Genomic DNA, 27,942 nt, shown 5'->3' on the forward strand with positions numbered 1-27,942 from the left:
TTGGGGTAAAGAGAATAATTACTCTAACGACTCAATCAGAGTTAACCTCTGTCTCGCTCAGGGGGAGGCACATACAGTATGTGTCTTCTTTTTCCAGGATGCTGCATATGACACTTTAATGTGCACCGCAGTCGGCTGAATATATACATAACACACACATGCGTCTATGAATACGAAAATTATGCACAACAGGTGGCAAGTGACTAAGGCAAAGTTATATTTTTCCTGGCTTACCGAGCAGATAAATTGTCATGAAGGATCCAATACCAAGCCTGGCAATATTCTATACAGAGTCTATAAATATTTTACTTTATGTCAACAAATCCTGTGGAAAAAAACCAAACCAACATTGAATTGAGTAGCTTACTAGTAGCTTACTGCCTGTGCAGCTAAACCATTCCCCCCTCTGCCTTAGACATGTTCTCCAAAAGCTATTAAAAACACATCAGCCAGCACCGTTGCACTGGGTGACACGATAAACATCAACACAATAATTCTTATTTTGAAGCAGTGTCACTGTAAGGCTTTGATGGTGGTGAACCCTTACAAACAGGATGAAAGCCAGCGGTATTGCGGTGTTAAGGGTGATGGAGAAATGAGCAGCACCAGTCAAGCAGGGATTTTTATGCTGCAGCTTTTGGTGCTTTGGATTTTGACTGGTGACCAGTGCGTTACAAAAAGTTCACAAAGTTCAACAACGCTCATGAGAATGTAGAAGGACGGTGGGCAACAAAAACGGTCTCAAAGGTACCTTACTACTGTATACCAGCAGCAGAGGTGACAACCCTCCTCCCCTCTGACACCCTACACTGCTTTCCCATCTGGGAAGAAAATACCTATGGTCTCTAGCAGCTCTATTATAAATTCATAGAATATATTTACAATAATATTTCCACATGCAAGATAAACTGAACTCAGCTGCATGACTTCTAACCATGACAAAAAGATCAGACTGCATGCCTGCAGCTCTCTGGAGCCCTCACTGTCTACCTGTTGTTTACAGTTTAAAATTCTCCTCTTGGTTTACAAAGCACTTCATGGTCTGGCTCCTCAGTACGTATCAGACATGCTGTCAGTAGAGTATCCCAGCAGAGTTTCCCGGTCACAGGGTGGAAAAATTTCTCCATGCACCGAGAACACTTTCAAAGTCTAGTGAGGTGGTTTTCAGTCCGCCTGCTGATCTCAGACCTGCTCTCCTTCTTCAGAGTGCTGTGTATGTACAATTTGTATGTACTGCATGTATGTACTTCTCTGTGTATCCCTGTATACATGGATGTTTCTGTGCATAAGCACGCTTGTGCTGTTTACCTGTCTGGAATGGTGCCATACAAATACATTAAAATCCCAAACAAATCCTGGGGCTCCATGAAAACATGCCCTTGAATTATAGATTTCAAAGTTTCAAAATTTACACGGTTTATATGACGGTTTGTGTCATTTCACCACAGTAAGGAGAAAGCTTCTCAAATTTTTCACAGTCACAAACAGAGTCCTGTTGCTGCAAATTTCTCTTCCACTGACATTTTGTTTTTCTAAGACTCCACCACAGCAGCAGCTCTGAGAATTAGGCACAGTGCTGCTCTGAGCTAAATGTCAGCATCAGTGTGTAAACACACTCACAACAACTAAATTAATTCTGTTGTTTAGCAGATGTAATGTTACTATAATTGCACCAGAACGTTTGGAAATCACCACATTTTTTGAATTCACTTTGTGGGAAAATTAGTGTTTGTACAAACGTGTGTCGATATTTCAGCCTGGATCAGACGAGCAGCACTGTCATCTTTCAAGACACATAGTTGATTGTGAGACACATTGTCTGCATGTGTGAGAGAGAGATAGAGAGAGATAGAGAGAGAACCAGAACCAGGAAAAATACTGCCATTCACCTGTTAAATTATTGACATACTGTAATACAATTATAGTCTATAGGTTTTCGGCTTTGACCAGATAGTAGATATGGCCTCCGCTGTCTCCATGTCTCCACATACAGTTGCTAAATTGAATAAAAATTATTGACATATTTCATGTCTGTCATACTCTGATTTATCTGATGATCTTTCCCCTGTGTATTCATGCTGGAAACCGTGTGCATCATGCATGAAAAATATCTAGATGACGCACCGCAGCCATGAGACATGGAGGCTCTGGCTGCTTGAACCTGTTAACATATAGTGAGAGCGTGATGTGAGTGAGGCGTGGGTGTGCTGTACCTCTTATATGGCGGAGAAGGAGAAGCACACAAGGAAAACGCAACAAGGTTCTGGGTTCGATCCCTGGGTCTGGGGCCTTTCTGTGTCCCTATGTGGGTTCTCTGGCCAAAGACATGCACATTAGGTTGATTGGTGACTCTAAAATTTTCTGTAGGTATCAATGTGAGTGTTAAATGTCTTCAGCCCACGCCCCCACATGTCCTAACCCTGCCCGGAAAACTAATATAGTCAATTGATAGATAGACTTATAACCTCCTTTAAACCTCTCATAAAGACACTGTGACTGTCATACATTATCCTGTATGTTATGTGTTGCTTTAGCAGGGCCCTGATTGGCTTCTCTCAGGAAGGCTTAACAAGTCTACTGTATGTTTACCACCACAAACAAATATTGGTTTTGCTATTTCCACGTGATTTTTTGACAATAAGGAAACTGCAATAACAACAGCAGCAACACCATTATCTTTTTACTCAATGACTTTGTCGATAAAAACATGCTTTCTGGAGAAGGTGGCCTCTTCCTCCAAACAGGTGGCAAACTGGTCACCATGCCAAAATAGATTATATTTAAAGGTGATGCAAGTTTGCAAATGCATGAGAATGAGGTTCACGCTGTGTTGCAAATCTGTTTGCTTCAGAAATGTCAGTGAACTACATTGCAACAACAGCTGCTGACCTGTCAGGACAACTCTATCAAAGGAGACAAAGCATCCTGTCTCAGCATCCATTTTTGCTCCACACTGTTTGAGTAATGGCGTTACAGTTTAAAAAGTACAACCTCAAACTTGGGACAGATCATCTGATTAAACGTGATCAATGTGCATTGAGCGGAGAGATTTTGAGGGAGGCTAAAAGAGATGGAAGAAAAGGCTGGAGGGACTGAGAGAGAGAGATGATATCAGCTGAGTGATTGAGATGCACGGCAACGTGGGACGGACAGGCTGAGAGGCTGGTGATGCGTCATTGATTGGCACTCTCATAGAGCTAGGACAGATTCCACATCAGCCCCGAGGTGTTCGATTCAAAGTGTATCGACAAATGTTCCCTTGTGCCTGGGTAGGGGAGGATGTGTTTAATTAATGGGCAAAACAAGGGAGTATGTTAGAGGATTAAGCAGGGGCAGGGCAGAGGGGATGGGCAAAACTGTGACTCTTATACACAAATTGTAGTAAAGCTTGGCGGTGTCCAGGATCAATACATTAATTATGGCGGTGCGTGATAATCACCCAGAGATGTTGATGACGGTACTACTTTGATTAACGATTTTACTGGGATTCGGTCCAAGCAAAGGCGCCGGAACCGTGACATTAACAGCGTAGTGTATCTGGTCTACGACTGTTTAAATGCGTATTGATGGACTGTGCTAAATGGGTTAAAAGACAGGCAGCGAAATGAACAGCGGCGCCATAAACAATCAAACATTTAAATTGTACATTCCATTCCACTTAGCAACTTGGTTGGCTGGGGATAATCAATTTTAAAAGCCACTGAGTTAAGTCTCAGGAGTGCTAAATTGGATAAATTTAATGCGCTGTAGACACCATCATGTTGAGACCGTTAATACTTCAACTGTACACAAAAATGATTGCATTTCTGAAAGTCCCTCTCTGTATCTTCCCTCGCCTCTCCGTTCCGGGCCTTGTTTTTCTTCTCTTTTCTTTCTCTCCCAGCGTTATTAGTTTCTTCCTTTTTCTCAGAAAGAGCCGAATGTTCAGGTTCAGCAGAAACCTTTTGAGAAAATACATTATGGCACAGATTGATTATAGGTCTTTGCTAATACATCAGAGATCTGCCACATTGTACAGATGTTGCTGAGAGCTGAGGGGAAAATGGATAAATCTACCAGCATAAGCTTGGCCTGGTTGTCCTGCACAAACAGCTGACTGTAGCTTCTTTTTCTGCAGCACTTTTGTGGAGATCTGAATAAAATCATGAAATGTTTTTCCAATCTGCAAACTGATGAGAGGTTTATATGTGAATCTGAGTGTATATGTTTTTATATACGTCTCTGGCCGTCAATCCAAAAGCTGCTTATCAAGTCTCTTTCATTTTTCCATCCATCACACGCCCAGCTCCGCAACTACTGCAGCAGCTTACTGAGACACAAATATCAAAGAGACAGAATGAAATCATAACTCTCTCCTGTACTGGGCCATTTAGCTGCTTTTTGCACATAGTTTGAGGGTTAAGTTGAAGTAATCAATATCTACCCTATCCCGTTCTTTGTTATTCAATGAGGCTGCACTGAGGCTAATGGTACAAAACAAGCAAGTGCATGTATAGCATGCCTTTGTAGTGTTGAAAGACTGATTCATCATTCAGTGGATGCTAACAGACTGGTGTTTTAAAACTACAAGCATTTTCAAGTGCTAGAAATAATGTCTTTGGTTAGATTACACAGATCAGAGAAAGGTTTTTAAATCCTGGTTTTCATGAATTTGGAAGGCCACTAGAGTTAGCCACACATTATTTCTGACAGAAATACTATAGACCAATAGTCATAGTCCGAAGGACATTGAATTTTTCATCAAGTCATGAACAGAAGTCAATATTACATGTTTAGCAAGTTGTCCTTCTGCTTTGAAACTTGCTTGCTGCTAAGCACTTGGCATAACAATGGATTAATACTCTCTCTTCACTCATGCATCTTTTAGTGCAACAGTCCAGGTTTATACCAATGTTTTTGCAACCTTCAGCAACTCTATCACATTTGATGTGAAAAGTTTGCCATCAGAGCTAACTGTAGAGAGAGATGACATGTTGCTCTCAACTGTGCCTGCTTGTCTACTTGGTTATAAGTTATAGGTTCCAAATTGATACGTAAAACAATAATACAGAATCATAGCAAACAACTATTTTTCATCATGAGAATCAAAATACTTTATTGATGCTCATAGGGAAATTAGTTGGTGTTACTGTTGCTCCCTCAGTAAAGAATAGAAAATAAAATAAATTGGTTATAAATATAATACTTAGATACATAGATTTAAAATATGAAAAAGTGTCCTTTATACCATAATTCATAAAAGAGAAGTCAACAGACTATGTGATAACAGAATATGTAATAATGAGGATATGAGTTTTAAAATTGTCTTTCCCAACTGCACAGGAACATCTAATGTTCTGTACAATCATAGAGCAGAGTAATGACCTCCTTACAAACTGAATGTGCTGTAATCTCTGCTCTTTGATTTGGCTGTAATGTAGGCCTGACAGCACGTGTGTGTGTGTGTTAAACTGTAGGCCCTGCCCACCTTTCTAAACACACGCCCACGTGCAGGAGATGATCGCACGGTGCAGTGGGCTGCATCCAGGTGAGACCACCACATGCTATTCACTACTCTGAAGAAACCAGATTATTGCCAAAAAAAAAAAAAAAGAGCGACCGACTAGGGTGGACTGATTGTAGAGACTACTGGCTGAAATCCTGCTCAGCTGGTGACTTCTCTAAACAACACCCAAAAAGTTTTTTTTACGGGCTCCTTCAGGGGCTCTGTTGGTGTCTCTCTTAGGGGTGCAACAGTACAGGTAGCCCTGAAAAAATTCCCTTTTTTTAATGTTGGCTCTGGGTTGTTCCCATAGAGATGTTCACCCAGTCAGTTGTGCGTCTCGGACCAGGTACAGGTGCGCACACCCCGACCACCCCCAAATATTCATATGCATTCCTAAGGACACAATGACTGGGATGGAGCAGGATTTGAACCACTCTACCTCCTGCACCACTGCCTGCTGCTGACCTCCATAAATCAAGGGGCCGGGGAGGCCGATAAAACCCACGTGACACATACAGGAAGTAAATGATATATAATGGAGCAAGTGAACCCGTGGTCACAGTTAAGTAAATATTGAGGTGACAGTAATTTCCAAAATGAATGTTATTAGATATAATAAATAGACAAACTATAAAACCACCATAACACTCATCAAAAGCTGAGACAAAAATACTCCTGGTGGCCCCTGGTGGTTGTTAGAAAAGCTTTTTGTCAATACGCATACAGCTGATTCTTTTCAAGACTTTTATGGGGAGTGTAGTGTAGAAGAGGCCTTGGGGCGATCACATGACTCGCATCATGTACCTGGTGATTTTGCCCGCTCTGTCAGAATCACCACAGTTCAGCGCTGTCCCTGGGGACACAGTTCTTTGGCTCTGCCCAGTCGACAAATGTGATTATTCTGCTGCCAGAGCAGCTCTGTGTCTGGGAGTGTTTGTAATACTGAAATTGCAATCTGTAGTATAGTATGCACGCATGTTAATGAAGCAGGGAGAGTTGTTGATAAATGTTGCTGCTGCCTTCTGAAAACGATGTTAATTACAGCACTGCAGCTGTTAAAATACAAGGTATTCAAATTTATTTTCATGATGGATGTGCATGTGGAATAATCAGAAGGCAAGAAATTGAAATAGTGAAAAAAAAAACTATATAGACATTGCACACTGCACTATGACACAACCAGACTGTTTGCTAGCCTGTCTGCAGTGCTATATCAGTACTATGGTGATAATGTGCTGCTGGCTGCCAACGTAATGTCTCATGCATGGCACCAATTGTGCAGCACAGAACACTTAGTAATGCCAGCCACATCCAATCAAGACATTGTTCCGCAGCTCCGGAGGTTACCAAGTAAGGGGACAGAGCAAAGGAGCCCTATTTGTAATGAGTGGCAGTGGAACGCTGAACAGAATAGATAGAGAATGAGATAGAGGAGGAGAAAAAGTGCAGAAAGATAGAGTGGGATAGGACTGGATGGGGTGGTGAGAGCGGATTGCAGGATTGCGTCAATGATAAGACATGGTGAAATCAATTCTGGACGAAATGAGAAAGATTGATTTGGGAGTGAAACAAAGGAAGTGGTGACAAGGGCAGGTATGTGAGGAAAGAGGGAATGAGAGGGAGGGAAAGATGGAAAGATGACAGAACAAGAGATGTCACTTGTAGGTGACTGGAAGCGACAGGGGGAAGTGACAGACCCTCCAAAGAACGTTAAAACTGAAGAGCTCTTTATGTGCAAATATTTAATATGTCAATCAAGTATATTATACAGAAGTCATTTTCTCAAGTTTATCTTTCATTTCTCTGTCAAATCTTTTTCATTTTAATTCAGTTCCAGTTGGAAATTGATTTAGCTTTTCTTTTCTTTTTTCTTCTTTTTTTTTTATACCTCAGCCTAATTCCTATTTGGAGATCATCTGAAACACTGCCACCATTTATTAATTAATTAGTTAATTTATTCATTCGTTGTTTTATTCATCCTTTTATTTCCTTTCTTAGTTACCAACTCATAGTAAAATGATCTGTTCCCACTGGTTCCCCCGGATGAATGAGTATGCTCGTAGAAGAAGCAGCACCATTTGCTTTTATTATTTATTTTCTTGGCAGAGCTGCTGAACTGTGTACACTGCTTCATGCATTTGACTCCGCATGTCCTCGCTTGATTTTTAACCAGGGAACCTTGGTGAGGCCGGTAGATCTGAGATGGCTTAATAGTTTATCACATCGAAGTCATGCTTATTGATAATATTATATGAACTATCTTTCAGGTCTGTTTGCTTATTACTTTTAGTCTTAAGCATACACATAGACATGTATTAATGGACATTTCAAACTCATGGTTCTGATTTTGGAAACTCTTCCAACTTCTTATACTTTCTGACGGTCACACAGTTAGACATGTGTGCGCACATGAATCAGCTAAATTTATTATTGCCAACGTTAGTTCTCTGTCAGTTTGTCTGTCTGTCTTCCTGGCCCATGGTCTCTCTCTCTCTCTCTCCTTCACTCATCCACTTACTCTCTTTTTACACCTCGGGCAAAAAGCGAGGTTGCTATCCTCATTAACCTCCCTGCCTCTCTCCAGCTCACCTCAGGCCAGCCGCACCGTAAGCTGCACTCATTACTGCTGCATCAAGCTGGGGAGACAGAAAGTGAAGGTGGGAAGCTGAGAAAGTAGGAAGGGGATAGACAAATAATCGGCTGGAGAGGGAAGACTGTCATAATAGGTGGCAGAGAGGGAGATGAAAAACAGGCGAGAGAGAGAGACAACAACTGGAAACACACACAAAAAAAAAATCAAAGTAAGGCAGATAAAAGGAGTGATTTGCTTTAGTGTGGTTAAATGAGAAAACGACAAAAGAGACAGAGAGAGAGGGACGACAGGGGCAGAGAATCCATTAAGGACATCGGGAGTGGGCTAAGATGATGTGTAAGCTAGTAAGCAGACATGCTCAAAGCTTAAAACTATGGCGCTTGGTATGGTCAGCCGTGATAGATACTTTGAGAAACCAGTCATTTATCAATGCCACATTTCTGTTGGCTGTGAAACTACCATTTTAGGCTCTGAGAAAAGCGTCTTATGTCTTCTACCGTCTGAATGGACTGGACTGCTTCTGTGGACCCCATCTCCCATCTCTGCTGCCTTATGGCTGAGTCAGAGTTCAATAATCCTTACAAGAGTATCCTGAATTAATGAGTTGCTCCTTTAAGTGCAACAGTTATGGATACAAATTGATGCAAAAGTATTCTCGAGGATAATGAAGCACACTTTCTTTTCTTTCTCCTTCCACCACCACTGAAAAGTTCTCCTTCTTACTGCCCGTTTGTCTCCAGATCTATGGGATATGTGGATGATTAATGGCATAAGGAATGCTGTTGAAGTACTATCATTAAGAATTTTTTTTAATTAGTAGGGGATGGTTTGTAGAGTGAGACGCAGCACTTGTTCTCAGACTGAGGGGAAACAACAGAGCTCAGCAGCAAAAGGCTTCCACATGGCCAGAAGGCAACCAAGTGGACGCTAACTACGGCACAGATGTGACATGAAACACGACCGGTCGATCAGACATTAGTCTGCGCTAATAGAGTAATTATGCTGATGTATTTTTTGTGTCATTGTACTTCAATAAGCCCACGTCAGTGACTTGCATCTAGAGAGTCAGTGCTGCGGCAATGGGGGGGGGGATATGATGGAGCGGTGAATTAAAATGAACGGAAAATGGCAGTTACATTTTGAAAGCTATAAAACAGAGAGAGAAAGAGAGGGAGAGTCAGATGGAGGGAGAAAGAGTTAGGCAGCAGACATGATTAAATTCCATCATCTATTACAGCTCGGCTCATGGCTTTGATCTGGCTTCAAGGCCGCACTCTCTGACGTGCTCAGGCTCCATTCGCTTCTTAAAAGGTGACTCTCCCTGCACTGTTTCATCATTCATTTACGATCCATCATTCTCTGCCTATGGGGAAACACATCCATGTACACAGTCCTTCGTACACCCACACACTTACGCACACTCATCCTTTGGTTAAAGCAATTAGCCGCCTTGACCAAGATGGAGTACAACATTTACATTTTGACCCTCAAATGGAGAAACCTTCATTTCTTCCCCTCTTACTTTCTCTTCTCGTCTGCCTATGCCATCTCCGGGCCTGCTCCTCTTTGTCATCTCCCCTTCAGATTCAGATGCAGTTCCTCAATTTCAAGGTACTTTACAAGCGTGGCATGTTGCAGCAGCAGCAATCAGCAGTGAAAACAATCGTGTGCTTAAAGTCAATGTAACAACATCAACTTGTGAGGCGCTAACAGCAAGGGTGATATCAGCAGTGGAAATGAACCAAATTAATAGGCTATGGCAAATAAATCAATTTTCTTGAATTAGAGAATGTGAAACCTCCTCCTTCCTGGCACTTTCTCTCAGTTGAGAAAGTTTGCAGAGGATGAACACTGCTTCCATTACAACAGGAGGAGCTTTGATGTCAATTGACCCCTGTCATTTATCTTCGGACCCACCACTCCCCTCCTATTCCTTCTCATCTTTTTTCATGTCGATCAAGTATCCTAATCCCCGACCCTCCCTTACCCTTCTCCCGACTGATCCAACTATCAATCTTCATCCATAATCCCCTACATGAATCTCCCATCCAATTCTCCTCTCCTCCCATCCGCAGTCCATTTCTCTAGGTGCAGGGGAGCTCAAATCACAATTTCCTCTCAAGCTTCTTTCTTTCTTTTCCCTTCTTGTTCCATATCTTCCTCTCTTTCTTGCTTTCCCCTCCCTGGCTTTCTGCTTCCTTGCACCTCTCGGGAGGACGTAATTCAGAGGACAAGCCTTTCGAGACCATAGGTTCTCGCTCCCCCTCCCTCCGTTCCTCTCTCCTTCAATCCTTCTCGGCGGGGTTCTCCGAGGGACAGTGATTACAACCAAGTGACTGCTGCCTCTGCCATGCCAATTAATGTGGGGGGGCTTAAAGACAGAGCAAGGGGAAAGAGGGAGAAAAATGCCCGTGCCCGCATCTCCATACATTATCATACTAAACAGGCTGGTGGGGTGTCTCAGCCCAACTGGTGGCTCTACAGCAGACACTTCAGGGACAAGTTACCACAGCCTGATGTACTCCAAGTCAGACATGTTTGCATAAACCGGCCCGCGCTCCTAACAAGCCCTGCGAGGTGTCCTTCTGTGTTTGTCCTTACAGTCAACGTGCCATCATCTGACATTATAGTATGGGTTTGCTTTATACTCTATTAATTGGGTGTGAAATGACTGCCATTTAAGACCAGGTACTTGAGGTGTCTCGGTGATTCTGGCTGCGATTGACAGGTGCAGGAGGCCCCCAGGATATATATGCTCCCACAGCACATTCAAGTGTAAGCCTATAATAAGTTCTAAGTTCTAACTAACTAGCCTCACTGTTTCTCCTGCCGATAATTAACGATGCACTCTGTAGCGCTGTGGACAGTCAGTCACACTTTCATGCATCATAAACTACAACAAAAGCCGAAGAATTCATTTCATACTCAATGTAATAATCATTCTGCTGCGCTCTGACTGCACTGTGACGGCCCAAGAAGCTTGTTAGGTCAGTACAAGCTGGACTTGAAGTAAAATGCTCACTCACCAAAGTCATTAAACATGGAGAGATGATGAGAGTGTAACATTTTTTGCAGAAATGATTGGGATCAATAAGTACTGGTTTCGGCAGCCAAGAGAACCTCTGCTTTGAAAGAAATTAAAGACTCAAGGTAAAAGCAGAAAAGGTCACAGCTTTAGAATGACTGCTCTAATTAGTGTTACCTTCAAAGATGAGGAGGTCTTCCTGTTCCTGCTCATGCGTGAGAAGGAGGGCCTGGATGAAGCTCTGAAAAAGCCTGAGATTTCCCTGGATCATTGTACAGCATTTTACCTTTTTTATTTTACCAGACCTGAGAGGCTTTAGTCCATGGCCATTGCGTTCCATCCTCTTTAAACATTAGTGCTGGGCAGATCCACTTCACTCGTATTTTGCATTTCTTTGCCTACAGCCAACATTTTAAATTGCTCAGCAGGTGTGCACACACACACTTCAGTTCTAACCTTTCTTTCCTTCTATTTCCCACTCACTTTTACTAACTATATTTGAATTTGTGTCTCTCTTTTTGGCCCCTGTACCAATAAGTGTGGTCCTCCAGCATGTAGTCTGAAATAAGGGTCCACTATCATTCTCTCTAAGTTGTCTTACACTTACAGAGTCTCTTCTCCCTCAGGTCCAGCTCAATGCTCATACTAATGTTGCACATTGATACAGTATGATCGTACATGTTGTTCTTCACTGTGTCGTCCTTCAGCACAAAACAGACACTGGCAATGCTTTTAGATAATAAAAGAAGAAAAAAAAGAATTGATAGAATAAATCGATGAAAATTTGAAACCATTGCACCAGACTTAACAGCCCAGTTGACTCTAAACTGAAGAAGATATAGATGGATAATAACTAGCACTTGGCCATTTGTTTTTATTCCAGCACTAACCTACTAATGATAATAGAAAACATGTTAGGCACATGATAATTATTTTTTGTGGCTCCAACATGAGATAATCACCATTTGGAAAAGCTGACACCCACTCTGAAAGGATGAACTGCAGCACACAATTAGGTGAGCAGATGGTAAAATGATGTTTGTGAAGACTGGATTCTTGAGAGTCTTAAATGAAATGGTAAATTTGAAAACATTCTGGTACAGTAGTGTATGCAAAGACATGTTTTCTGGACAAAAAATTGGATAATCTTGTATTAATGTTCAGGCCAAAAATGAAATCCTCCTCATAATGGAAACCTTTTCAGTGAATCAAGTCTGTTGATTGGAATTAAAGGTGATTAAACCTGTCTTTTCTCACCATCCTGACCTACAGTGACCTTTTGATGAACAATTTGACTAAGTTAATTGCGTACTATTAACTCAAAGGTGGATATCCAGGTGTCCCAGATAAATCAGATTGGGGGAACGGAGAAGAAAGAACAACACAGACAGAAGAAAAGAAGGCTCACAAGTAGTCCATAATACTTTCATATAACACACAGTGAGGTATAGTGCTCTTTAGACCTCGCATAAAAATATGTCGCAGCTTACCCGATCACAAGTGGACAACTTTGCGCCTGGCATTAACAAATGTCAGTGAATGCATCTCGAGTGACCACTTGTGATCGGATCTCGCTTCCACTCTCTCTCTGCAGATAATCACACTGTTGCTTTGGCTGGTAGAGAAGAGAGAGAGAGCAAGAATCATCTCACTGTGTATACAGATCTACAATGAATAAGTGTTCAAGCCATTTGAAATGGTAAAATATATTTGGATTGTTCTGAAACTGGTGGGACTAATCAGACATTGGCAGAGCACATCAGTTGAGTAGGCGGTCCTTCAGTGTGGCCCAGGATCCATTTGTGTTCATACTGCTACAGGAATGTGGCCACAAAAACAGACATTTTTCCTGAAAAAGATATGACTTTTTGTTTTATTATAGAGGTTAATCAGTTTTAATGTTCTGCACTGTTTGGTATGGTAATTTGACTTTGGCCCACAAAAACAGGCTTGGTATCAAAGTGGTATCAAAGGGGCTACAAAGACTCTAATCTAGTTTTCAGATGTTTACATCACGCCGTTGGTCAGAAAGGTGACTCGCCTTCTGGAGGGCCAATGACTCTTTGGGGAAAGTTTGAGGTTTTATTTTTATTTTTTTTAAGTTGTTGTTTCAGGGTGGCGGTTGCGACGACCAAGATATACAAGGTTTCCTTTATTCTTACTGCTGTTCAGTTGTTAAATAGGAGATGGTACTGTTGTCTGAAGATTACCTATTTGCACAGACTGCTTAGTTGACTTTGCAATTCGACCTTGATGAAAAGGCTCTGAATCATTCTGGCCTGTATGTCATACATGTTGATGTTCTCAAATCTTTGGTGCTAAGTGTGTCTTTTGTATGGCCTGGCTGCAAATCAGTTTCCACTTGTGAATGTGGTGTGTAATCACATGTCACATGTGTTCCTGAGAGCTGTCCACTTGTGATTGGATCATGCAAGATGCATGCTGACACCATGAGAAGTACCTCTGTGATGGCTGTTACCAGTTTTCAGGATCTCATTTCCACAGGGCAGCAAAGACTAGCAACTTAAGCAAAACAACAACAGTGACACAACATGAACCACAAGTGCAATGCTTCCCCCATGGATCCTCCTTCTTCTATGGGATATTACAGGAAAAGTTGACAAATGTTAGCTGCTTGCTGGCTGTATAGTTTTAAAGCTGCTGCTGTCTTCTGCAACATGCCACACATTTGTCCCACTCATGTTCTTCTGAGCTGCAGGAGTCTTAACCATGCTGCTGCTTTTAGCTGCCACAAACTTTACAGTGGACAATGGTTAGCTGGAATTTGTGCACTAAAAACCTAATGAACCACTTCCAGACAACTGGGCAGCCTTTTTTGGGAAATATCTCCTTACCTTTTTTTTTTTTTTTTTCTTTAAATCTCCTCCTATTTTCATCATGTCTCATGGGCTGATGTAGCGGATGTGCACTCACTCCACCCATAAAATACGTGCTAACCAATCTGACAAGTGGTTGTCAACCTCTTGGCGAAGAGGTTAGCATTGTCGCCTCCGGTGCGGGAGGTCGTGGGATCGAACCCCACCTAGGGCAGGCCGTGAGAAACACAACACAGAGGGCCAGATATGACATCGGCTACACTGACAAACTACACAAGCCAGGGCCCGACCAATATGGAGTTTTTGGGGCCAATGCTGATGTTGATATTCAGGAACAAAATATTCCACTAACCGATATTTCAAAATTACAAGGATATAAATTGAAGGCAGAATACTTTACTATACTTTTTTTGTTTAAAATTGTTGTGTGGGGTGAGCAGCACATTACCAATTCTAACATCTTTTGAAATGTGCCTGTTAAATTATTCATTTACTTCAGGCCAGCAATGCATTTCACCTCTACCTGATAAATAATAACACAAGGACGTAATTTCTTAGTAAAACCAAGTCATATTCCCTGCACTTTATTAGTGAAAATATGTTATAACAATGTTAACATTGGTGTCTGTCGGCCCATATTTGGCAGATTAACGATTATTCTCAAGGGGCTATAATTGGCTTATTAAATCGGCCAGCCAATTAATCAGTTGGACACTAGTAAATACCCATGTTTAATTTACATTTTTAAATACTCTCCAAATTAATCAATCAAATCAATTTATTGCTCAGCTCTAATTGATCATGTGACATAATGTATTCCAATGCCTTCTCATTTGCCTTCGCATTTCCCCAGTTGAGAAGTCCAACCATTTCTTACTATTTTGGCTTCGCGTTTGTGTGTGTGTGTGTGTGTGTGCGGGGGGGGGGGGGTGATGATACAGTACCTAGCCTTCATATCTTCTGTGCTTGGTACCTTGGTATCATTTACAAAAGCAACTTTAAGCAAGGTGTGTTCAAGGGATGGTTTACCATGTGATGCAATGACTTAGATTTACATGGTCATTTAGTTTATATTTAATTATTATTATGATTTATTTGTTGAACATACAGGTACATTTCACTTATCTTTACATTAATTAATACGTTAATACATGGACATGTCGGTGCAATCTGATGACTGCCATCCTCCCTCTTCAGCCTCCAGCCTGTCTGTGCAGTGTATTGAAAAATTCCTTGCGCTGTCCGTGGTGCTGAAGTAACAGACAAAGGCCTCATCTGATATTATATTGTCCTCTAATAAAAATAAGTGCTGTCAGGCTCTTTTCAGAAAACATAGTGTAGGTTCAGAGCAACCTTGGCCTCCTGAAGAAGTAGCCGTCATCAGAGTTAAATGTTGCCCAGTGATCTTTGATGTGAGAATGTATATAGGCGCCATAGCTGTCGCTTCAACTATCGCTGTTTAAAGTCCCCCATCATGTGCTCCTGCTACACAGTAGAGAACCACAGTAAATACTGTGACGGAAATCTGAAGTATTAGTATTCACATGAGGAATGAACATGTGACAGTGCTGCATGTGTAGATTAGTTTGGTGCCTGCTAATTATAATGCAAAACACAGCACCATTTCCTTCTGCTGATACATGTCAGTCTTTCCAAAATTATGGCAGAATCCAAATGTACAGACTTCACAGCACCTGCACACTCACAAACTTAATGGACCGTTCCCAGGAAGTCTGTGCGTGCTGAGGGCGGTCCAAATCCACAATTCATCAAGTTTGCAAGTGGCCTCAAGTGGACTTTCTGTGGACTTTCTTGCCAATATCAATACTGTTAAGAACCATTCAGAAAGATATTTTGAAATGAGTTGCAGCCTCAGAAGTTTCAGTTAACCTCCAAGGAAAAGTGCGAGGACTTTAAGTTCTGCACATGATCCCCTTACAATCCAGCACCCTCGCAGACTTGACCTGATGACGGTTAAGACGTCGCCGTACGTGCGACAAAAGCCTGTGAGGGCTCAATCTGTGGGTCCAGAGAAACGTTTGCATCCAGCCTATGAAAAATTCTCAGCTCGGTCTCAGCTTCTCTGCAAACCCACTTCCACTGTGCTGAGGATGTCAAACAGTATGATGGGAGCTGAGAGGTCTGAGGGTAATTGGCTTTGTAAAATCTGAGTCAAAATGCAAATTTGTGTCAACATTTTTGCAGGTGTTTCTACTTTTATCTAATAACTTGGAACAACAGAGAACAAACACACTGCAGCGCGTGACAGGTCTATAAATAATATCTGTAAGTACATAGAAAGCCAGCTGAATTACAGATTGCAATCATGAATACCATTAATGAAGCTTTGCCACTGCGCACACTGTATCTGTTGTTTAGGTCAGAGTCTTGAGTGTCACACAGGGGCAGTGTTCCTATGTTAGTATGAAAGCTTTACATTGTTGTCCTGCAGCAAATATTGTATGTTCAAAGGAAGAGGAGAATAACATGCTGATTAGTGTGCCATACTGTATCGCCGTGTAATTGTTTTGTCCAAACAATGGCACATGCAGTAACGGTTAAAAGTCATGTTGAATTGGAGTTACCCTCAGGCCTGATTATCTATCTATCTATCTATCTATCTATCTATCTATCTATCTATCTATCTATCTATCTATCTATCTATCTATCTATCTATCTATCTATCTATCTATCTATCTATCTATCTATCTATCTATCTATCTATCTATCTATCTATCTATCTATCTATCTATCTATCTGTGTTTACTCCACTGTGTCAAATCCAATTAATCATGAATAACAAGTATTTACAAATATATCACACACTTTAAATAACTAATGCTGGGCTTTGATTAGCTGACTCATTAATCAGGCTTTTCTTAGAGTTAGCCTGTTCATCTCCCTTCATTTTTCATCTGGGGCAGATTAGCAGTCGGTTTATCCCCTACAGTATTTATTCTAATTCTGTCCGAACACTGTAGATCAGCAATCGCTGCTTTATTACTCATGCACTCAGCAGTAATAAAGCATTAATTGGTTATGTGGGGAATAAAGAAACATGTGTATCGGTCAAAAGTGGAGCAAGATAGATATCAGCTAACATGGGGAGAATCATTTTAATAATACAGCAAATATTGCAAAAAAAAAAAGAGCCTACTGGGTATTGTGTGAGCTTTTTGATGCGGGGGTCTACTGATATATGATGCAATGTGATGATCAAGTACCAAATATTAAGGAAGCAGTCTGGCAGTGAGGTTCCTGAGAGGAGCCAGTGTCTGTCTCAGGCTTCTATCTTTCAAGCAAGATGATGAGCTCACTATATGTGAATGAGATCTTTACCAGAGGCAACTGTTAGCTACTTGTGCTTTTAGTACCTTACGCAGCAGCAGCAGCGAGACTAAGAGAGTAACATGTTTATAAATGGCTCATTAGGGCTCGTGCTTAAATATAAAGTGTCTTCCTGAATGGGTAATGTTTCCTTTCATTAAGTCAGCACTGTGATCAGATGGTGTGTTTTCTGCAGTGCTATTACAATCTGCCCAGTCCGCCCAGTCCAACCACAGCCTCCAGTATGAGGGCAGCTCTCTGACTCTCTTTACAACCTCCCCCTCCTCTGCTCTGACGATATTGATTTAAAGGCAATTGAGTAACATCTGGTCAACAGCAGCAGCACCACCTGTCATTTATATCTCCTTCTCTTTTCATCCGATGCATCCCCGGACACACATACGGCTCCACCGGCCCCTCGTTCGCCCCCTCCCCGCCACCTCCCCCCACCTCTGTCCCTGTAGTTATTATGCCCGCCTGTCCCCCTGTGAACTGTTTTCTCTGAGTACTGCAGCAACACCGAACTGGCTATAAATCACATTGCATTATCACCGCGCCGTGCTTCGCCTCGCGCTCTGCCCGCCCACCGCGCGCCTCCGATTGGCCGCCGCCGCTCCTTGGCCGGCCTCTCCGAGCGGGACATCGGTGCAATCGTAAATCCCGCCTCCTTCCTTGGGGCCGGTGATTGGGAGAAAGGGGCTCTTCCTCGAACTGTCGATCAAGCTCTTTTCTTGTGCGCCTCGCTCTCGCTGCTGCTGCCTGCGACGCACTGAGTGCGGAGCCACGAGACGCGCTGCATACCAACAGAGACGTACGGGAGCAGGCTAATTAAGGCACAAGTGGCGACTTGCGACTGATCAGGACGCACAGATCACGTCCCGTTCTCTGTCAAAGAAAACAAGAGAAAAACATATTTATGTGAAGTCATTGGACAGTTTGAATTCTGCCTTCTCTCTCCATGCTTTTTGTAAGATATTTTCTCCTTTCTTCAAGGCACTGAGAGGCAAACTAAGTGTCTGGGATATTTGTTTTTGGTGCTCTAATATTTTTCTGGTTGAGAGACTCTAGGAGAAGATAAACAGCCCCCTCCGCCTCTCTCTTTCTCTCTCTCTCTCTCTCTCTCTCTCTCCGACGGGGGTCATCAAAAGGAAAAGTCAAGTGGATAAGACTGATGTTCTCGTCCAGTCACATGTAGAAGCGTTGGACTATTTGCTGTTGACATTCATCCACTGGGCCGGTTTTTTCCCCCCTAAAGGCTACACAGATTCCCCGCAACGGTGCGATTAAGGAGGAATACCAAGGCATTTGACTGCAAAAACAAGCAGAAAATCAATCTCAACTCCATCATGGGCTGCCCCCTCTTGTGGAACGCGTTTGCTGCCTTGATCCTGGTTCTGCTGTCGAAAGGTAAGTTCTTACGAGCCACTTTGCTGATCCGCTGACGGCTGCGCTGCTGCGTCTCTATACGCATGTATCCTCGCCTTTCATTTTCTGTAAACGGCTGTGGAGGTGAATACTAATGATGAGGAGCGGGTGGTGGTGGTGGTGGTGGTGGTGAGGGGGGGGGTGTTGTCTACCTGCCTGTGAATCACGCGTGTCTGCTGAGCCACTGCGCTCCTGCTTTCCCTTTTGCTCACACAGATGAGAATGTATATGCGAGTGTGTGTGTGTGTGTGTGTGTGTGTGTGTGTGTGTGTGTGTGTGTGTGTGTGCGTGTGCGTGCGCCTGTGTGCGCGCGTGCACGCGAGCGCAGCGCCAGGTTCATCTCCAAGCCAACCTCGTGGTTCAGTGTAAGCAACGAGTGGTGCATGTTAAGATGTTTACTATAGAGGGAGGAGGGGTGGTGGTGGTGGTGGTGGGGAGGGGTGGGGGCAGACTCCCCCATCCCCAGTCTTCTGTGAACATTCCTTTACGTGACGTGAATTGGCCCGGTATCCCACGCACACGACGCATCACCAGTGTGCAAAAAGAGTGAGGGGTGGGGGTGATAGTGGTGGTGGTGGTGGTTAAATCCAGTATGAGCAGAAGCAATGCAGAGAGACTCTAGAGAGAGGCTCAGTGTTTTGTTCTCTGTCTTCAAAACCAAGGTCGAGGGAGACGGAGGGATAAATGGTGACGGATGGACAGTTGGTGGGGGGAGAGACAGAGAGAGGGGACATGTGTGTGTGTGTGTGTGTGTGTGTGTGTGTGTGTGAGGAGGGGGGGTCTAACATTAACCAGCTGAATAGTCCAGCCAGCCATTCTCTTTTATTTTTTAATTACATTCATCTGCTCCATATTTTATGCCCTTCCGGTGAAAGCCTTTTTACAGTGTTGACATAACTTGCACAAGCACTGGATTCAGGAGGGGTTTCAGCTGCCTCAGTCTGAATAACACAAACACTCTGTGTAGTTATGTTGCTGCTGCTGTTGTTGTTGTTGTTGTTGTCCACAGGGAAACACTGACCGGGGAGTATTTAAAAATCCTCCTGCATTTTTCATCATGCTATCCATGCTCTGGGATGTCCCACCATGTATTAGCTGTGCATGGCATTCTCACCATGCTCTCTAATTTCCCTCAGCCCATCCAGCATACACACACACACACACACACACACACACCTGGCTCAATTAGTCGTGCCTTCATCCTGTGGGAAATCAGTATATAAATAAATTACTCTGGCCCTTAATAACAATAATTGATGTGTCAGTGCAATAAGATGTGAGGTTAACAGCCCGCAGATGCAGACGGGCTATAGCCTCCTGCTCCTCAGCTCCTTGTGGGCAGGAGAGCCCAGCTGGTCATGGTTGGCTTGCCACAGCAAGCCCCGTCCACACCAGGCGGAGAGCAGACGGCCGGCCCTGCAGGACGTACACACGGCACACAAACACAATGGACCCAGCACCACGCAAAACCTCCCATACAACCGTATTGAGACTCATTTCGGCTCTCGGCCCTCTACGTCTGGAAACCTGTGGGTTTTTATGATGTGAAGGTATGTCCAATCATGTAGGCCACAGCCGAGGAATGATTGGATATTGATGTGAGTCGTGCACACTGCAGCAAATGTGAATCAGATTCATCTTGGAGAGGGACTCTGCCTGCTGCGCGTAGTGGCTGTAGGTCCACAACACATTCGTCTTTTAAGGTGAAAAGCATGCATTATAAAGGAAGAACATGACTGTTAAAAGGGCACCGTCCGCTGCTTGATAAATCATGCAGCAGTGGAATAATCCTTTGTATCTGTGCCCCACAGAGTCAGGCTTGTGGTGTGTGGTTGCCTTAATGCTTCCTCACTACTGTTTAGCAGATTGTGTGTGAGTTATTATTGCCCGTTTAATGATGTATAATCCACATGCCTCTGACTGACTGCGCTGCTTCCACGACATTTTATTCATCTGAAGATATTTCGTCCTCTTGACGGATTCACTCATTTAGCCACTTCACATTATGCATGACAAATACTTATTACAAGCGAGTGCCATTTTATCTTTAATACCCCCTGAAACACCTAGTGAAATTTGTTTCATACCTGTTCATCAGTGTGGCAACCTGATTGAAAAGGGCTTTTTAGCTTTGCTGCAGAACATTACCCAGGCTTCCCACTGGCTTGGTGTTTGACTACGCAAACAACAACCACACCACAGTTTGTGTGACGGTCACTCCTCTGGCAAACTGTTGTATCTTTCCCCTCACTCGTTTACTCTCCACCTTCTATATCCGAAATGTCTGAGAGCTCAGATAGCTGAGGAGAGGTGGATCGCCACGCGCCCACTCAGACGTACAGTACAATATCTATGTGTTTCTGGCACACAAGCTGTCTGCAATTAATCAAATCCCGTCTCATCTATAAGACCAGACACTGGGAGGGTTTGCTGTGTGTTCCTGATGATGGGGCAGGGGGATCCACACACACACACACACACACACACACACATACACACACCTCCGCCACAAATTAAACAATTTACCATTCGCCTGGAGGATTTCTGTTGTGACAGAAACCTGCGAGATGTGATCATGATGATGATGTCGTCATTGATTCAGTGAAAAATGAAGGTGACAAGAGAAAGTGCCTCCGCCTACTAGGTCATGACAGAGGACATTTAAGGTTATGTCTAGTGTCTTAGTCTAGGTGGTTAAGGAAGTGCATTTCTTTCAACTGCAGGGAATACATGTTTTACACCCTGCTGTACCTACAGTAAATGTTCCTAATGTTCAAACGGTCCAGCAGATGGGTCTTCCCACAGACGTGCGCTGCTGTGCTAGAGGTTCTGGAAGAGGAAATGTACAGGGCAGGGACAGGCGGGGTGGCTTTGTAGCCCACCATCATTCTTGTTTCAGCAGCATATGGGGGCCAAGTGGGGTCAATGCGCATTGCACATGTTAGCATGTAGCCGCCCTCCTTCTTCCCTGCCCCCTTACAGACACACACGCACACATACCCACCCACACACAACACACACACACACACACACACACACACTCTCGACTGGATCGCCATTTTTGGCTTAGGGATGAAGAGAAGGGAGATGCCAGCATCAACAGATGCCTCGCGCTCCTATTCTGGAGGGGCCTCTGCTTTTTCTCCCTCCCTTTGAAATCCATGGTTTGTGTGTGCTGTTGTTCTCCATGTTTGGCTTAGAAATACGCTGCCATTTTGGCAGGTTTTATTTATCTGCAAGTGTTGGAGTGAGAGGGCCTGGATTTGGTCTCAAGAGCCTCGGGGACAAGGGTTGGAGGTTCAACCAGCCTGCATCTGTGGTGTGGATGTTGTCCCTCTGGGATTTACTTTCTTCTCTTGTTTCTCTTGCTGATGTACGATGGCCTGTGGTGCAGTGCATTCAGTATCTTCCACTAAATCTATTCCTCATATATAATAGAGCCAATACAGTATCTTAATAAAATATATAATCCAGTGACTGGCAGAGAAGAGCTGGGACAGAAAAAACAATAGGTGAGTTTGGTGTTGTACAGGAACTTACAGTAATGCTGATTAATGGTCGAGAATCGAAAATTTAAACTTGTCAATTACCTGGGAAAGACAGACCAGCCATAATAGTATGGTGAATAAAGCATGGTGTACTGGAGAAGCATTATGAGACATTCAGTTTTAATTACTTTTGATATATTCCAGTGTGATAAAGTTATTACAGGGCAAGATTAAATTACATATCTCCCAACCTAAAAGCAGCTGAAACATTTTGAAAATATGTCAGAGCTTTGTGAAAAAGGAAAATACTACCTACTGAAGCTATTTAAAGACCTAAATCACAACTGATAATTTAAAAGTGAAACATGTTATCATGGCCTCAACCATGGGAATTCAGCACAAAGAATCATGTCCTACCTTGCAACCACTGACAGCATTTCCTTTTTTTTTCTTTCTTTTTTTTTTTTACTTTCAAGGTGTTAAGGATCAACATCAAGGACTGTAAAATACAACCCATTCAGTTCAATTTTTATTTTCCCAGATGGGAAAATTGGCTTGCAGCGTGGCAAAAACTAAGACACCAAAGAGAAGATAGCCACACGTAGACAACAGGTCAATAAAAACCGCAAAGAGGATCGCTTGAGCAAGTGGAAGCGATCGTGGTACTCATAAAATAAACAAATAAATAAATAAATGTTTGGACCTAATGCACCTGGCTCTGGGAAGTCTGAACCACCATCCCTAAAAGGAGAAGCTTAAACTGTCTATTTAAAAGGTGGCATGTATGGATAGCAATACCGAAGGAGCAGGAAAGTGAGTAATTTTGAGCCGTATTCATTACTGTGCCCTCGCTACATGGGTTTTTGCAGCATTTCCAATTACAGGCAAGACAGAGATCTATAACCCCGCGAGCTATAGTGACCCCAGCAACCTGCCAGGCTGAAACTGGACCCTGCATCTCGTTGTGTTAGCAGCTCTCTGGCAAGAGCGGTGACCGCGAGGTCACAGGTCCAAATCCTTCGAGGACGGTTTAGCCGCTGTGTTGCCGTGGACGATAGGAGGATGCAGGACCAATTCGCTGCCCTTGAGATTTCTCCTGTCGGTTTTGATAAACACTTCACTGGGCCTCACATATTGGTTCTGGGGTTTGGCAATTACACACAGTGTCAGTGTCATAAATAATGATTACAGCAAGGCTTGTTTGCAATTATAATTACAGTTATAATATATGGAGTTCAGTGTAATGGAAAGGAACTGGGACCGCTTTCAACTCGGGACAGGTAGTTATACTGTGTTTAATTACTGTAGTAATCCGCTTCGTTACAACCTCCCCTCGTCCTCCCCATGTCCCAGTCCCAGCTTAAAGACCTGTGTCGGTCCGGGTCTGAATATGAATATGAGCTGTGGGTTCTCAGTGTAACAAATGAAAAAGGGTTATGTTTTATTTAGTGTAAGGGAAGGATCGTTCAAGAGGGAGCAGAGTGGCTGTAGAAGCAGGGATAAGTGGTGGCTCATGTACTCACATCAACCACTGCCCACGCAGGGACACACACACACGCACACCCACACATGCTCTCACAGAGAAATAAACGTATGCATGCAGACACTGTGGAATAGCTCCTTTACTCGGGCCGCTGGGAAGATGAATATCAACTATTTGCCCGCTGAAGGTGCGGGCGTTAAATCAATGGGAAACCAATGGAGCCGAGCCATGAGGGAGAAGAGAGGACATCGTTATACATATACACCTCAGCATGGATATTAAAATCTCTCATTGATTTCTTTTCAATAGCGTTCATATAGGGGGAATCGAATAAGCCTCAGCAGAGTGGAAATTTCTTCCCTTTGGTTTTTCGAGGCTTCACTTCACACTGCAGATTGAGCTGTCTGCGGGGAAAAAGAGAGGGAGAAAAAGAGATGTTTTCTTGTTTGGTGATGTGCAGATGTTTCACATTTAAGAGGAATGAATACTGTTAGAGGGGGGGGAGAGAGAGCGCTGTGTGATTTTCCTTCCTCTGTTCCTCTTGCTTCTAGTCTTTTTTGTGCCAGGGAGTTAGCATCATTGGAAACACAATTCAGATTAGTGCTGGCTGCTTGTCCTAGGGGAGCCGGGAGGGACGAGGGTCCCGCTTCTCTCCCTGTCCTCATTACCAAAAGACAAGGAGCTCGCCGGCGAATCAATGGAAAAGGCTTAGGCACTAATGCAGGCCATGCCTGGTGATGGGACTTAGCTTTGTGTATGTGTGGGTTTTGCGTCTGAATGTTTGCATGTGTCTATGTGTGTGATCCTTCCCTTTGTGTGTGTGTGTGTTTGTGTGTGTGTTTGTGTAAGTTTAATCATTTGTGCGACAACACAAGGCTGGAAAAAAACATTAGTTTCAAACGACCGCTGAATGGCTCTCTGTTGGAGTCACCTCAGAACTCCTGGTTAGCCGCCCTGATATTTACCACAGGGACATATACGATAGCACGGAAGCCCTTTAATTACGCAGAGATAACGTCAGATTCATCTGTGAATCCGTTTAGTCCAGTGCTAACACTGTTACCATTGTAATTATAATTGCTCAGGGCATTGTTGCCATGACTACTACTACTTCAGTAGCTTCCAGTTGTGTATAACTTCCTTTACTCTCTAAAAATATCTCAAAAATAAGAGAGCAGCACCTTGGTGTTTCCTGTCAACAACCCCCTGCAGCGGATGCCGACATCAAAAATGTGCTGAACAATTCACCTGTCTCACGGCTCAATCTGCGCCGCATCTGTTCTCGCCGTCGCTGTTCTGTTGTTGTTCTCACATTTGCCTTCATCCGACCCTCGCACCCCTTGTTTTGTTTACACAGGTAAAACTACTGGGTGCAACAAATGCTAAATAATGGTTTCATGTTGTGGATTTTCAGCCCCTCCGCTGCCTCTGACATCTTGTGGCGCTGGAGGTGCTTCTGGGTCTGCGCGGAGGGGAAGGGAGGGCAAGAGGGAAGAGAGGGAAATAAATAAAACTGAGGAAAACAGATCAATAAATATTTCAGCAGCTGCTCCCTTCACAGACTTCTCCTGAAGCCATAAGAGGTGGAGAGAAGGATGGAGAGAGGGAGGGATGGATAAAGTGCAAGTAAAAGAGGGAGTGAAAGAGGGGGAGAGAGAGAGAGAGAACAGGGGTAATTGTGTTCCAGACTCTCATTCACAGTGAGCGAGAGAGATGGAGGGTGAAAGAGAGAGACAGAGAATGGGGATAATTGTGTCCCAGACTTTAATAGACACAGAGAGAGAAGGCATGAGTGAAGGGTGGAGAAGCGACACAGGGTGTGCTAACGAGCACCACATACCAACATTGTCTCCTATGGGAACAAAAAAAAAAAAAGGCATGTAAGAGGCTGGGCCCCCGGACTACATAATAGTGACTGTAAGAATCTCTCTGTTCCTGACTTTCACATAATTCTAATTCCTGTCAGGAGTTAGCGACAGACCGTGTGGGTGTGTAGTTTGTGCAGGGAGCAGTTCTAAATGATAATGAGCGGGCTAGCAGCTGAGACGACTAACGTGTTGCTGTGAATCAGGCGTGGCCGGTGTCAGTGCCACTGCACTCCAATCATCAGCTGATATGTTCCCGCATTGCCATGAAATCTGCCCGCGTGAGATGCACATTACATGCGGCGCGTGTAGCGTGATATGTATGTTTAATACTGCGAGCGGGGGGAGCAGCAGGAGTCGGGGGGGGGAAGACAGAGGGAGCTCATGAGGGTGGACAGGCCAGAGAGATGGAGGAGTTATGAAAAAATGATTGAAGGAGGGCTGCTGGGAGGGAGCGAGGGAAGAGAGACAGATGGTGTGAGGGAGGAAAGGGGAGGAGGGACTCAAAGACCCGCAACAGGCAGTGATCGAGATGGATTGATTTCGCAGGCAGATGATTAGGTGGGATAAAAAAACATGGCAGGTTTATCCTGCCAATGAAAACTGTTTGGGTGATATTGCTGTGAGTGGGAGTAGTAAAATTGTTTCAGGGTCACTTGTGTGATATTGCAGCGTTAAGGAGCTGCTGCTAATGTGATATGCTACTGGTTAGGGAGTCATTCCAGCAAGGCAGCACACCTCTAATAAGACGCTCCTGCACTGATCCCACATCATGATAAGTGGTTTGGAGCCTGTCAAGAATCCACAGGTTATAAAACGTTACACTGGGACTCTCTTTTTAATATTGTCAGCATATACAGTAATCAAATACCAATATTGGTGTTGCTATTTGGAAAATCACATAATTTACCATTCCCCTTGGTAGACGGAGCTCGGTGTGTTTGCCCTCCACGCAGAGCTTGTGCTGCGATTCTGAGACATGCCACAATCACCCCCCCTGTCATTAAAGGCTGGCACATGGCCCCGGCTCCTGCTGTGAAGGTGCCGGTGGGATTCTCTTGTAATAAAGTGTCCATATTAGTGCGACATCCTGACAGTAAAGACTCAGTTAGGCTAGAATTTCACCAAGGATTTGGCTGTGACAGCCCCGTAAATGGACTTACAGGAAATGCTCCACAGTGTCTTGAAAGATTTTGATTCCTCTCTCCGTGCCCTCTGGGTGTTTTGCTGTTCCAATTTGACGCACACATTTTGAAGCAAAGGATGACACATACAGTATACTATATATATAGTATATAAATATATATGTAGATTTTTTTCAACAAAGTATCATACTTGTAATACAGTTGCACCATTGTCGTAAGTGGGATGTTCGGAAAGATTTCTGATTGCTGAAATGGGGCATTAATTGGGTTTGGGAGAAGACGCTGCTGTGTGTTATTGTGTTATGATATTTCACTAATTAAATGTGAGGCTGGATAAGGGCTAAAAGCCTGCGCCGTCCTCCCCAGCCCTGTAATGCACAAAGTGAAATTCCATTAGTGCTTGGACCTGCACTGGGGTGGATGTGAGGACAATATTCAACTCCAGACATTATTCATGACATTTCAAGGATATGGTATGCTTTCAAATTGTTCTTCAATTACATTTCACTGTCTTTATTCACTGATGGATGTGGCTGAATAATGCTAATCTGATTTGTTGTGTAATATAATTCCTTGGCTGCCAGTGTAATTTCCAAATTCTCCTCAAAAATCAGTTTCTTTAGACTTTTCAAGACCGTGCCACTTCAAAAACACATGTCAATTACTTTTTTTTCTCCCCCTCTTGTGTGGGAGCCGCACTAAATATGGAGGAATGTGGCCAAATTGTACTCATTAAAATGCATAATATAATTCCGGAGATGCAAGTCAAATTTCCAATTAAGATCTCACATCATGGTGTCCTAGATGGAGCAGTTATTACAATACTAGAGGAAATGTAAATGTATCAATAAATTATGATTGCCTGAAGCTGATATCTCCGGTCATTCGGCGTTGTGGGTTTAATGCTGTGTTTGATATGTTGATCAAATGTAGTCCAGCACCAAGAAGTAGATTTAGTACATAAAAACAACCAGTTTAGCCAGCCTCCCTTCTGAAATGACTCGGTGAAAATCATTTTGTCACGGCAAACATTGTACTCTCTCCCCATCATGGGGGTACCCACTGTATCGATGTAACCTTTATCTGGCCAGCCGACCTCCAATTCCATTAGGAAATAATGAAGGTGTCAGAAAAGGGCAATTAGCTGCTTAATGTTTGGCAACAGTACTCTAATATAACACTTTTGCTGACAAGTCAATATCTGTACCTGACAGCAACTGCTGCACCCTGAGACACGATAAGAGTTATTGGAGTTGTTGACGTTATAGA

The 27,942-nt window shown here is 43.4% G+C and overlaps 1 protein-coding gene across 3 annotated transcripts in view; it reads left to right on the plus strand.

The window, feature by feature from the left end:
• iglon5 (IgLON family member 5) overlaps positions 1–27,942 on the plus strand; it is a 147,041-nt gene that overhangs the window by 33,740 nt on the left and 85,359 nt on the right. Inside the window, exon 1 of one of the 3 annotated variants that reach the window (XR_015037864.1) lies at positions 17,941–18,674. The exons of 1 other annotated variant lie outside the window; for it this stretch is intronic. Coding sequence is in view for 1 of the 2 variants with exons in the window: in XM_085802344.1 (XP_085658470.1) it covers positions 18,614–18,674 (61 nt within the window). In the remaining variant the exon portion in view is untranslated. Of the gene's footprint in view, positions 1–17,940; positions 18,675–27,942 lie in introns of those variants that run through there. One more of the 3 variants, XM_085802344.1, reaches the window with a different exon arrangement.

This window comes from Trachurus japonicus, chromosome 16 (genome assembly GCF_045865225.1).
Source record: "Trachurus japonicus isolate A0001 chromosome 16, Traja_1.0".
In the NCBI taxonomy this organism is placed as follows: domain Eukaryota; kingdom Metazoa; phylum Chordata; class Actinopteri; order Carangiformes; family Carangidae; genus Trachurus; species Trachurus japonicus.